This window comes from Typopeltis vanoorti, chromosome 11, assembly GCF_054136105.1.
Source record: "Typopeltis vanoorti isolate ZY-2024b chromosome 11, IOZ_Tvanoo_1.0, whole genome shotgun sequence".
NCBI classification, from domain to species: domain Eukaryota; kingdom Metazoa; phylum Arthropoda; class Arachnida; order Uropygi; family Thelyphonidae; genus Typopeltis; species Typopeltis vanoorti.
In genome coordinates this window covers 132,746,137-132,760,599 of record NC_143559.1, presented here as the reverse complement: position 1 = coordinate 132,760,599, position 14,463 = coordinate 132,746,137, and the positions used below count along the sequence as shown (strand labels likewise).

At 36.7% G+C, this 14,463-nt stretch overlaps 1 protein-coding gene across 2 annotated transcripts in view; it reads left to right on the top strand.

Annotated features, from left to right (window-relative positions):
- Positions 1-14,463, top strand: part of LOC150102056 (uncharacterized) — a 133,495-nt gene that overhangs the window by 79,373 nt on the left and 39,659 nt on the right. For both annotated transcript variants that reach the window (XM_090400511.1, XM_090400512.1), the window contains exon 7: positions 12,686-12,858. In XM_090400511.1, the coding sequence (XP_090256637.1) occupies positions 12,686-12,858 (173 nt within the window). The remainder of the gene's footprint in view (positions 1-12,685; positions 12,859-14,463) is intronic.

Below are 14,463 nucleotides of genomic sequence, written 5' to 3'. Positions count from 1 at the left end.
CATTTTCTTCCTCCTTTATATCAATGACCGTCTCTTTCTTTCTTTCTTTCTGACTTCAAATCTTATTCATAGTTTTGCTAATGACAATAATCTCCATTCTTTTTCTTCATTCAAGAAACTCCTGTAATACTCAAATTATTGAACCCTCAAGATCTCCTCCATAACCAGTGACTTAACACTAATTTCCTCACCACTCTTAAGTGGGCTGAAAACAACTCAGTGAATGTCAATGCTATTAAAACTCAGTCCTGTCTTTTCTGCAAGAAAGATCCTACTCCGTTCCCACTTATTTTTTGATAATGTTCTGATATCCTTTCATGATCATTTTCCCCTTCTTGGGCTGATTGTCACATCCAGCTTATCCTGGCACAAACATATTACATCAACAGCTTTCTCACCTCTAAAAAAAAAAACTGTTTTCTTTTTCATTCAAAACATTTCTTCCCTCCTTTCAACTCCTAATACTTTCTCAGATTCAGCCAAAGGAATATTGTTCCCGTGTTTTTGTGGTGCACTCAAAACCTTCGTAAGAATTCCTGATAATATGAAGAAGAGGGCAATCCTCTTAATAGGTGCCCCCCTTTTCACAGATTCCCTTCAGATTCACTTTTCCATATGTGTTGTTTTTCTATTATGCCTTTTCTGTAGTTACTTCCATGGGGCAGTGCTCTACTGAACTGTCCACTACTGTTCCGTCACGTTCTTCTAATCATGTAAGAACTACTGTTCAACCCCAAACATACCAAATGAATTTCTCATCTTCCTTCCACCTCAGTTCTCTGGAACAATCCCCTCTCCCTACTGTTTTCCCTAATGAGTACAATTGCTAACTTTTTAAGAAACATTAATAGATTACATCTTTCTTCTTAATCACTTTCCCCACACATGGCACTGTTGTGTTGTAGGTCTTGTCACTTTTCATGTGTGAGTTCATTATTATTATTATAATAAAACTTACTTTGAGCAGGCTAAGGATTTTTTTTTATCATTTTTACATTTTGAGTCCATTTTGTAATTGTTAACATTATTGGGAAAGGTTTGAATGCTAATATGTAGATGACGCAAAGTGAGGAGAGCTGTGAGGAGTAGAGCAGATGCTGTGGCTTAGCAAGATGACAGACTAGGTGAATGAGCTATTGAGTTAAGTTGCTGTTTCAGTGTTTCAAAGTGTAATGTTTTAAAATTTGGGAAACAAATATGGGAATACATAGTATACAATCTTAGATGGAGATATCTTAGAGGAGATGGAGGAGATAATAGATCTAGGAATGATGGTGGAAATGACCTAAAATTTACAGAGTTCATTGCTAAAATTGTGAGGACAGGACAAAGAATTATGGTAATGATGAGAGGACACTGATGTATAGAAGAAAGGAGATTGTGGCCTTGATCTCCTTTCTTTTTTACATATGGCCTTGATCCTGCATATGGATTACTATGTGCAGATTTGTTTTTCAAAAGGATGAAGAGATATTGAAAAGGATACAGAAATGATTAACTAAGATAGTGTATGGAATGTTGAATATGAAGAAAGATTGAGGAAATGTAGTTTGCAGTCTAGTGGATAAGAGAGGGGCAGGGATATGATCAAGACATAAGTTGATAAGGATTATTATTGTCAGATTTATGTGGATGAGGTTTTTCATACAAGAGGTAAACTGTATAAGTAAAATGGTAGAATAATGCGAGTGGATGTGTTTGTGTGTGGGGGGAGGGGGTAATAAATTTTTTGCATGGATGGTGGTGGTGAGTGATTACAATACGTTTCCTATGAGTGTAGAGATGGTAAATGCATTTAATGCATGGTATGATGAGCTATGTATTGTGAAAGTGGGAGCCTTCGACAATGAGTCATTTGACTATTGGAGGCCTGATGATAATAATAGTAATAAAATACTTTTATGAATTATATCTTCTAAACCAGTGTTTCTCAACCTGTGGTCCACGACAATGAGACAGGTGATCCGCAGGCAGACTTAAATTAATTAAATAAATATATATTTTTTTATCCAAACAAATTAAAATTTAATAAGTAAGTATGATAACTAATATTTAAGGAATTGACAGCGTATACTAGAAATATAGATTAAATAAACTTTAATATATACTTTCCAATATTTCGGCGAACGTCACGTTGCCATCTTCTTGGGAACTTACTACAAAGACACGTGCACAAACCTCAACAAATTTGGATGCATGAGACTGCCCCAAATTTGGGAAACTTTTATCAGAACTTCAGCCCAAAGGCCAAGAACTACCAATATAGCCCGCCAGGGGGCAACATCAGGACTTTAGGAAAACGCTAGCTTCCTACTTCAGTCTCATTTGCTGTTATTAGTACTTGTGTGCAGCCTCTCAACAAGAATAATGATCATCCACCGAGATCTCTTCGCATGCAAGGCCCGCCATTACGGCAAACTGAAGCTGAAATTATCCAGACAACTTAACCGTCTGGCATTCCTAAAACGCTGCCGGGATAAACAAGTCATCCCGAACTGTGTTAAATTTAAACACCGCTTCATCTCACAGAAAGCTCTCCGTATTTACAACCGCGCTAGCCAGGCATTACTTCGGGAGCAAATTACCGCTACACGCGGTTCCCTAGCCGACATAAACAGAGCTATTTCAACGCTAGAAAATGAACTTTCACTTACGCTGAATCACGAGCTTTGGTCGGTCCTACATGACGTCTCGTGTACGGCAGCTAAAAAAGAATTTGAACGAGTACGGAGCCGACATATCAACAAGTTTGATAAATTAATAAAGAACTCGGCGTCCAAACCTAAACTACAAACCAGCACTGTTGTTAACCTTTCGTCAGCTACCTTAAAGCCAGAAGCACTCCACGCTCTGTCACGTGGTCACAACTTCGCCATTGCTCCTAAGAAATTACTGGCCGAGGAATTAATGATCCAAATTGAACGCGGGATTCGCCAACTTCCAAACCACATCGCCAACGATATTAGATTGGATGTAGCCTGTGTTCTCAATAAAGCAAAACCTCCAAAATCCAACATATCCATTAGTGAATACAAGGCACTACAAGAATTGAAGAGAAACAAAAAAATAGTGATCACCAAAGCGGATAACGGGAACGCCACTGTGGTACTCAATCTTAAAGACTACACAGGTAAGCTCAAGGCTTTATTATTAGATCATTCCACTTACCTCCCCATTGATTACAATCCCACCAACTCACAAATTAGAAAACTCCATAGGCTCCTTAAGAAGGTCACTTCTTGGCCTGTGGAGATTACCAACAGACTAAAACCCTATAACTCTAGACCCCCCCCCCGCATATATGGGCTCCCAAAAATACACAAAGAAAATGTGCCATTACATCCCATAGTGGATGGCATTGATTCCCCCACTTACAAACTAACCAAACATTTAGCCAAAGCGCTCTCACACTATACTGGCAATACACCATCACACATAAAAAAAACTCAGCCCACTTCAAAGCCAGTATAGAAAACCTTACACTCCAACATAATGACATAGGTCAGTTTTGATGTCTCCTCCCTATTCACGAATGTCCCCCTCAAAGAAACCTTAGAGCTAATCCAAGCTAAATTTCCTCCCGATATCTCAGCCCTATTTCAGTTTACAATGAACTCAGGCTATTTCGTTTGGCAGGAAAAATTCTACAAACAGATAGAGGGGACAGCCATGGGTTCACCATTTTCCCCACCCTTGGCCAACTTCTTCATGGAGACGTTTGAAGAGAAAGCCTTAAACTCAGCCCCACAAAAACCTACCATATGGCTTCGCTACATTGATGATGTTTTCGCTATTTGGCCACATGGCCCAGATTCACTCCTCTCCTTCCTAACACACTTGAACAACCAACACCCTAGAATTAAATTCACCCTGGAAAAAGAGGAAAACAATAACCTCCCCTTCCTAGACACACTAGTTACCCGCCAACCTGATGGAACCTTGGTTTTCTCAGTTTATAGAAAACCCACCCATACAGGCAGATACATTCACCAACAATCCCCCCCCTCACAACAATATGGAGTTATTAAAACATTATTCAACAGGGCAAAAATAATCTGTTCTAATGATCAAGCCCTAACCACTGAACTAAATCACATCCGTGACACTTTCTCAGCCAACGGCTACCCCCTCCAAAAAATCCAAAAAATACTTAACCCAGTTATCCACAACCCACCACCCCCTCCCCTTCACAAAAAAGATTACTCTAAATCCATCACCATTCCCTACATCCGAGGCACCTCGGAAAAAAATCAATAAAATCTTAAAAAAACATGACTTGACCACTTGTTACAGACCACATAGAAAACTGGCATCCCTTATCCGCTCCACCAAAGACCAACCACCTCCCCTAGACTTGCTTGGTGTATACCAGGTCCCTTGCAGCTGTAAACTGTCCTACTTTGGCCAAACAGGCAGGACAGCAAATATCAGAATCTCAGAACACAAGGATTACATCCGATTTCACCAGTACAGCCACTCTGGGCTTGCAGACCACGGATATTCACCACAGAATAAGATGGAAGAAAGCCACAGTAATACACCGCAGCAAGTTCAAGTATGAAAGACTATTCATGGAATCAGCCTCGGCCCTTAGGAACATGCCAAACCTCAACAAATTTGGATGCATGAGACTGCCCCAAATTTGGGAAACTTTTATCAGAAGAACTTCAGCCCAAAGGCCAAGAACTACCAATATAGCCCGCCAGGGGGCAACATCAGGACTTTAGGAAAACGCTAGCTTCCTAGCTTCAGTCTCATTTGCTGTTATTAGTACTTGTGTGCACGTGTCTTTGTAGTAAGTTCCAAAGAAGATGGCAACGTGACGTTCGCCGAAATATCGGAAAGTATGCATTAAAGTTTATTTAATCTATATTTCTAGTATACGCTGTCAATTCCTTAAATATTAGTTATCATGTTTAACCAGCATATAAGCCTCTCAACAAGAATAATAAGTAAGTAAAAATTATTGAAATCAAATGGAGACTTAAAAAACAACAACAAATACCATCAGAATGTTCAAAGGCAGAAGCAATAAAACTATATCGTTGTTCACTTCACTCCTCTTTTATTATTCGTCATTCTGCCGCTGAATTGTAGCTGCAGAATCACGAATAATAAAAGAGGGGTGAAGTGAACAACAATATAGTTTTATTGCTTCTGCCTTCCCTTGCTGTTTTGTTAGATTTGAAATGAACATTTGTTATCCACATTTCAACCAATTGCTTGTTGTTTATTGATTTTTATTACTGAAGGTTTTCCTCCTTCAACTAAGGCTCAGTATACCTTCAAAAGTGTTAAATGATACTTGGACAAAGCGTGTCATGAATTAACCCCAGTATTTATATATTTTTCGGAAACATTTTTTAATAATGAAAAAGTGGCTTAGAACTAGGACTTTGAAAAGAAGAGCAAATGAAACAGGTGATGCTAACCCTAATTGTGATACACGTGTTGTAACGGCGAGGAATCTGATACTAAAGTAGAAGAAACAAGCCGTGCAACGAAAAAATACAGTAGACATAACAGTTCATATTTGGAATTCGGGTTTACTTGGTATGGAGATGAAAATGAACAGAAACCTCAATGTGTTTTGTGTTATGAAGTGTTGTCGAATGAGTGCATGAAACCTGCGAAACTCTGACATTTAGAAAAATAAGCAAATTAAAAAAAAAAAAAAACAATTTCAGCAACGCTTAGTGACATTAATTAATCTTGGGAAAGATTTAGTTTCAGCCATGGGTTCGATTAATAGCAAGGCACTGGAAGCATCTATCTCTATGCATTATGCGTTACAAATAGACGAGACTCCTGATGTTACAGATGATACACAGTTAATATACTACGTAAGATATGCGCATGATAACAGCATTCATAACGATTCTGTTTTGTAGAACTTTGTCATCCCGAACAACTGGAGAAGAAATATTTCACACTCTCAATAATTACATAATACACAAAGGGATCCAGTGGGAAAATACATGGGCTTCTTTTTGGATGGAGCTCGCATCTTTACATGCAGACATAGTGGGGTTGTTTCTATGGTCAAGGAAGTGGCTCCGGATATGAATTGGGTATGTTGTTTCATACATAGGGAAAGGTTGGCCTCCAAAGGAATGCCACAAGAATTTAAAGCTGTGCTATACAATGCTGTAAAGCTAGTTAATTTTATTAAGGCTCGACTGCTAAATAACAGGTTATTTTCAGTATTCGGCAATGAAATGGACAGTGTGTATATACAACTTTTGCTTCATTTTGAAATTCGCTGGATGATTTCCAGGGGCAAAGTACTAACAAGCTCATTTCAGTTAAGGCACGAAGTTTTATTGTTTGTAAATGAACATAATTCTAATTTTGTATCACTCCTTGTTGATGAAGCATGGTTATCAACACTATCCTATCTTTCAAACATTTTTTTTTAAATCAAATGAACTAAATCTCTCCCTTCAGGGAAATTCTTTAACTGTTCTTGATGCTACGACAAAATAAAGGCATTTGAGAAAAAAAAAAAACTGGTGTTGTGCATTAATTATGTAAAAGACAGACAATTTGCACCTATTCCAACATTGGAATCCTTTTTAGTGGAAAATGATCTTTATGTTGATTCTGAGTTTCTGGGAAGGGTTTGTGACCTCCTAAAAACTCGGGAACAGAATTTGGAAACATATTTTCCGAATAACTTTTATAAGAAATTTCTGTGGGTTTGAGATCTATTTCAAGCTTATTGTCACGAGGAGAACGACCTTTCATTATAAAAAAGAACAGTTAATCGAGCTTTCAAGTGACAGTAGGCTTAAAATGTAATTCCGTGAACTTGGTTTGGCTTGATTCTGGATCTCGCCTTCAGTAAGAAGTGAATTTCCTGAATAAACACTGAAAATCGTCATGCAGTTTCTACAACCTATCTTTGTGAGAAAGGATTTTCAGCGCTCCTTCAAATAAAAACAAAATACAGAAATCGTCTTAGTGTGTGTGTGCCTATCTTTGACTGAAGTTGACCAATATTGAGCCAGATATCCAGCAACTCTGCAAAGGCTGAGAAGCTGAACCATCTCATTAAAAGTAATTAGTAACATAATTATTTCTTATTATTTATTTTGATTACAGTTTCCGATTATTCTCGTTACTGGTTTTCGAATTAATCCATTTCGAAAATCCGGGATGAAATGAAAGTTACGCAAAGTGACGTCACGGTGAGGCTTAGCTCTGCTGGTGAGAAGGATAGCTGCCCGTGTCCCGTTTAGCAAAGTTCCGTATCTCGTACGGTCGCTTGCAGGAATATGTGACCGAGCATGCCGAATCCATCACATGCAGACAACAAAATCCATACGGTCACGGATTGTACAGAAACGCACATCACAACGTAACGAATACAAGCAGCACACAAGACGGATATAAATAAAACCACCACATGATTAATGAATCTGTCAGGTTTATGATGAACACTCTGGATAAAACAGGACAGATATAATTAAAATCACCATCATAACACGATTAGTACAAATCACATACGTACAGTATATACGCTCACTGGCAGGAAAATGCGCCCGACCACGTGAATGGCACTTTGCGACTGACATCATGGGTTGGACTGTTTATAGATATTGGGAATGACCTCACATAAGAGGATGTCTTAATTTTTTTTTTGCTGGTCATGGAAAATTCCTCGGGGAAATAAGGCGATTCGTATCGTCGGATGTGTGTGTGTGTGTGTGTGTGGAAGGAAGGGGGGGGCATTAATGGCTTTGGGATGTTCTCAGTGAAAATTTTGGGTATATGCTGGGGATGGTTTAGACAGGACAAGGGATGTTATCCATGATGGAATCCATGGATGTCGAGTTTGTATTCAGTATTATGATGAATGGAGTAAGATAAGAACAACATTTTCCCTCGTCTCACAAGGCACTTAGTGAATGGAAACAGTTTACATGTCGCAGGTCAAATCAAGAGAGTACATGAAGATAAAAGTTGTTGTGGGGCTAGCTTCGTGAGTATGGGCAGATGAATGGGGATAACATATAAAATATAAAAGTTGCTGTGGGTAGATGAATGGGGATTAAAGATAAACGTCGTTGCGGGCAGATGAATGAAGATTGCAGCGGGACACTGCTGACCTACCCCATTCATTTGCCTATGGTACCAACGGCGCTAAAATTGTTGTTGTGGGGATGAGCTTATAAGTGTGGGTAGATGGATGGGGATAACATAAAATATAAATGTTGCTGTGGGCAGATGAATGGGGATTTCAGCAGGATGGCACTGACATACCCATTCATTTGCCCACAGCAAATCAGAAACTGATATCTTTATTTGTTTAATAAAAATTAAAACTTTGTTCAGTAATGATACACTTCTAATCATTTACTTCCAACTTAATTATGTTTTCATATATAATATGTAAATGTAATTGTAAATGTTGTATATAAATATGTATATGTAAACGTTAGTAATCCCCACATACATTTAAAAAAAAATTACATAACTTAGTGGTCTGCAGAATTGTTTTAGGCATTTTACTGGTTCTTGGGCTTAGAAAGGTTGAGAAACGCTGTTCTAAACAATTAATTTCCTCTCTGATTTCCTTCCTTTTTTGTTTGAAAGTTTTAAAACTCTTAACAATTAACTTGCATATTTCCTTGCCACAGATTCACTATGCACGAGATATAACAGTTTAAAGTGAAGGTTCTTTTTCATGGGTCTTAATATCATACTATACATAAGAGGTTATTCAAGAGAAAGAAGTAATTACTAATACTGGATTTGAACAACAGCAGATCAGTTGCACTCTCTTAGAAATATGTAACAGGAAAAGGCTGTTGCTTAGTATACAGCAATAGAAGTATAAAAAAAAAAAAATTAAAAAAAAATTCCAATCTCAGAGAAGAAAATTTTCTTCTCTGAGATTGGAATTGAATTGTGAAGAGAGAGGTGCTGAGTAGTTACTGCATGTTTTAACAGGATTAGAGGAGAGCGAAGAAACTGCTGATGCTAATTCTGATTAATATGTAAATGTGACAGAAAACATATGCGGCAGAATATTGACAACTGCATAGAATATGGAGAATTGCTGAAAGATCTAATTACTCTCTCTCTTTTTCTCTCTCTACTGAATTGAGGAATTTTAGGCAACTCTTGGAGACACCACTCCATATATGAAAAAATTATTAAATAGTTCAATAAATTTATGGTTTTGTATATGGTTAACAGTTGTTCAGAGGTTGAAAATAACGTCTAGAGCAAAAAAAAATGCAATTTCTTGGATGCCGTGGAGACAATACTTATGCCAAGAAAAATTTGAGGTTAGAGTTTGGCCCAAGAATAGATCTTATCTTGTCAAAAGTAAGACTGGAAAAGAGTGTTTTGTGAGAATAACTTAGAATTGAAATCTGCAATTATTTACATTAACAAGAATGTCAAAATTCCATCAAAAAGTGATTTGAAGATTAGAATATAGATTGTAGAAGAATGTAATTATACGTTTTTCTCATTTTTATAGTGTAAGATTTATCAAATAAGAACTGCAATGTATTTGCGATGTACATTAGCAAAGCAGTGGATTAGATTGCAGTCAAATGAAAGTTGATGTATAGAAGAAAGAGAGTTGGTTGGTAAAAGAGTAAAGTCCTGTGAAATCCTCCTACTCCTCATCTTCATCATCAAATTCTTGCCATATATCCTCAAGGGCTGTACAGGATGTGATAGTACTACATGAAAAATTTACATCATTACTAACTTCCTATCTACAATTTTCCTCCAAATCAGTCTATTACTTGTCAAGACTCCAACATTATCAGATTTTATATTTCTATCATATAAAGCACTTTTTACTATCAATTCATCTATATCTTGGTCTATCTCTGGGTAGACCAAGATATACAGGGTGTTCGGGATAAATTTGACAGTTTCGTAAGGAAAAAGAAAATCTTCTTTGTATCTATTAAATTTAATGAATTGACAAAAAAACATTACAGGCAGAGTTAATTACAATACTATCAACAAGATTTACTCAAAATAACCACCATTAGCATCGATCACAGCTTCAATTCTGCTTCGGAACCTCGAACAAGCTGATGCTACAGTCTCCCTGGGAAGGGCTGCAAAAACTGTTTTAATTTTATCCATTAACTGGGCTTTTCTATTACTGGAAGTGCGATTGGTGTCTTTTTCAACTGCGCCCCATACAAAATAATCCATGGGGTTAAGGTCTGGGGAGTTTGGAGGCCAAACATTTGGACTGGTGAAGTCGTAGAAATTTTCAGACAACCATTTTTGACTTTTCCCAGAGGTGTGGCAAGGGGCCGAATCCTGCTGCCATACATACGGCCTACCATTGGCTGCCCTTGTTATCCAGGGCTTGACTACAGTTAGCAACTCCACGAACAAAGCCCGAATTCCAATGCCAGGGTTCTTCAACACCTGTTCCTGCAGATTTGCGAGGAATTCTGCTGTACGAACGCAATCAGATCGTCTGCTAGGGATCTTTCTTCTTGCTACATCCTCGTAGTCACCATTGCAAGTCTCTAGTTCATGCCTGATTGTTTTTACTGTATTCAGGGAGCATTGGGCAGCAGTCGTAATATCCTTATTTTGATGGCGGGAACGAATCATCATGATACAAGTTATTCTCTTCCATGATTCAGGTGGGTTCCAGCTATCCATCCTTTCTGACATCTTGTATATGAATGAAGAAGGGTCCAAACTTTTAAATGAAGAGAAGTGTGTGTTAATACATGTAACTTACGGAAAAATATAATTAATTATAAATATGTCAAATTTATCTCGAACACCCTGTAGGTGGATCTTGGTCCACCATAGATCCACTATGGACCTATCTATGCTATCATCTTAGTCACTCGCCTCTGGATCCTCTCCACATCTATCTATCTCAAAACAAGTGTTCTCTGCCAACCTGGCAGAGAACACTTGTTTTACTAATCTTTCCTCTCCCATTCTGTTTAAGTGACTATACCACCTGAGATTAGCTCTGCTAACGCATTTGTGGATGCTGACAATGTCAAGGTCTTTCTTAATATCCTTGTTTTTAATATGATATTGCCATTGATGCTCTCTGTTAGTGCCCCTAATCTTTCTCAAGGCTTGCCACTGAATCTCCAAAGTTTGGTTCCTGTTCTCAAGCTTTTTAATTTTTTCTTCAATAATCTGTAAAATCCTAGTATTGGCAAATTTTGTTTGCTCACACTTGGATAAAGGATTAAACTAAATTTATTATATTCTAACCAAGTGAAAAATAAACTTTCAACATCTTCCTCTAAATCCAGAGTAATTTATTAAAAAGGTGGCACACCAATTGGCAACTCCTATAGGTAGAGATGACCTTGCTAATGCTTCTGACTGGTATCTCCACTTGGGCCTGGCTCCCACTGAAGAGACTTCAATAAAGGTCGAAACTAGTCTGGGTAGTGGCCCTTCCCTTAATGCATAACATTAGACATATCCGCAAGGAGATGTGTTTTGCATTATGGGAGATACTGAGATAGGCGTGTTGGTAGCTTGCTCCACCTTTGCAAGGAGTCGCCCTGGTGTTGTACCACCTTATCCCAGTCCTGACGATACTTTCAGGCGCAAACTTTTTTTGCTCACACTTGGATAAAGGATTAAACTAAATTTATTATTATTAGGAAACAAGCAGACAAGAATTTATTTATTTATTTTATTTTATTTTATTTTATTATTATTTTTTTTTTGTATTCTGTCAGACTGCATCATTTTTGTTTTAAAAGATGCTGATTTACTATGTTTTCACTTTATTTGCTAAATACCATAATTCTTCATTGTGTCATGGAGTTCCAGACTTGATTCTACCTCACTCCAAAATCCAATATCTCCATTGCATCCATTAAATGTATTATGACTGCGAACATGTATTCTCAGATCTGGCTAATCCATTCTCATTTTAAAAAAAAATCATAAAAATGTTCCTCACATTATTATGATAAGGTTTGAAACCAGGCTTTTTCAAATGGAAAGCTATGCTGTTGTGACTGTCTACTGTAATGCAAAAAAAAAAAAAAAAAGTGTGTCCTGCAGTCAGTGGTGTAACTAGAGCTTTTGTCGCCTCTCTCAATACACACCAAAAATACTACAAAAAGTCAAACCACGTATAGGGAAATAAATTAAAACACTATGTTTATTTTTGAAGTAAAACCTTAATTTCAACAATCTAAAATGTTATTTTTCTTGCTTTTCTGTTAGCAAAATCGTCGATGACATTTTCGAAGTCTGTTTCATAGTAATGTAGGTAATTCATAATCAATTTTAATTTAGAAAAACTCCTCTCACAACTAGCAACACTTACAGCAATTGTGAGGAAAATTCGCAGTAGTATTACAATATTTGGAAATGAGTTCTCCAGACTGTATTTTAGAATTAACTGTAAAAGTTCAAAAAAGGTTCAAAGTGCCGCCTGGGGCAGACCGCTCCCTCCCCTCCTCTCTAGCTACGCCTCTGCCTGCAGTGCTGTAAGATACTGAATTGGTCTTCTAGTGAACATTTTAGTTTAAGATTCCTGCTAAGACATCACATCTCTCTTATATCTGTTTATTAGTTTATTATTCACTAAACTCAATCTTTCCTGTATTTATTAATTCTTATTAATAATTAATGTTAGTATTACATAAAAATATGGCTGTTAAAAAAAAAAAAAAAGCATAATGAATTATTTTTTCAGGTGAATGCTAGTAATTGTCAAAGCAAAAATGCCCTTTGGCTGTGTATGACTTCATTCTGGTGGCAGATGGCTAGTAAACTTCTTGATGCAGGAGCTAGTATGAAAACTTCAGGCTGGGCCTATATTGTTGCTAATCCAGGAGATCTTTCTCTTGATGTTTTAATATTAGAAGAGTGAGTTTTGGATTATAATACTTCGTTAAAAATGAAAGCATGTTTGTGTGTGTTTATTTATTAGAAGGTTTATTTATTATTTATATATTAGAAGTGCGAGTTTTGCTTCATAATATTGTCTATTGATCATTTGAATGCTATATTATAAAATTCAAAAGTTTTACAGTACATAGAAGAAGAAGAATTCTCTCTTCTTCTTTTAATCTCTTTCTGTCAGCTGCTGGATAGAAGCCTTCTCCTTAAATTTCCGATTCTTTCTGTCTTTAGCCAATGCCCACCATCTCTTCTGAAACCCTTGTAAATCATTCCCAAAATCGAAACTTGTTCTTTGGTGACCTTTCCTTCTTTCTCCTTCTCATGTATCCACTCAGTGCTTAATTTTGTCCATCTTTCATCTGTTAATCTGCTAATATAGCCAGCCCATCTCCATTTACATGCTTCACAATTCTTCACACTATCCTCTATTCCAATAATAATCTCTTTCATCCTATTATTTCTAATTATATCCCTTTTTGTTATGTGGAGCATTCTTTCTTTTCTCTGTCTTTTTTTTTTTCCCCATTTTTGGCCAAATGCAGTTTTTCTTCCTGTTTTTTACTGATTGCCCATTTCTTTTTGAAAAATAAGATAAAGAAATAAATAGAAGAATCACATATAAAGATCTTCCGTTAGAAATTTGCCTATGTACTTAAAAAGAAAGCCGTTTAATATATGTATCTTATTTTTTCTTAAAAACTAACTGTCCAAGATAAATATAGTCATCCACAATTTCACCAGGATTATCTGCTAATTTTAGTTCTCATTGATATAGTGGTATCCAATTCCCAGTTTCAGTTCTCATTTTCCATCTAGATAGCTCTTCTAAGGTTAGAGAAAGTTCCTTGATCTTTTTACAAAAAGGAATGTTATTTGAAATTCATGGAAATAGGATATCAGAAACTTACCGCCAATAACTCTAAAGAATGAATCATCTGTTTTTAGGATTTTTTATTTTTATTATTTTTCAAAAGATATCCATTTCAGTATCATCTATAGCAGTTTCCCCCCATCCCCCTTTCTTCCTAGTTGGCAGAGGCAAAATATCTGACATCTCCAAGGTGTCAGATATTTTGGCATATGTTCAAAGGACTCATAACAGAAGGCACTCTACCCCAGTAGGAAAAATATAATAATGTGTGTATTACATGCATTATCTTCTAAATATCTGACACCTCCAAGGAGTCAAAGGACTCATCACAAGAGGACACTCTGTCACACACATCTACTGTCTGGTAATAGTTTTTTCTCTGTAAATTGTGTCCTTTGTTCTGGTCAATTTTTCTGTATGTAGAATGAAAAAAAAAACAAGTTCCAGGAATAAAAACTCCTGATACTTCTATGAGATTTATTAACTCACCTTCAGTTTAAAAAAACCCATATAAAGATTCCTCTCATCTTGATGAGAATTGAAATCAGGTCATTTTAAAATATGTATTTGGCCATTTCATATCAGAGTAAAGTACTGGTGTTGTGGCAAGTATAGTATTGACATGGTATGGAGATGAATAGTATAATAATGGATTATCCAGCTTATCTATGTACAGGATAAAGATTTTGAATTGTGAG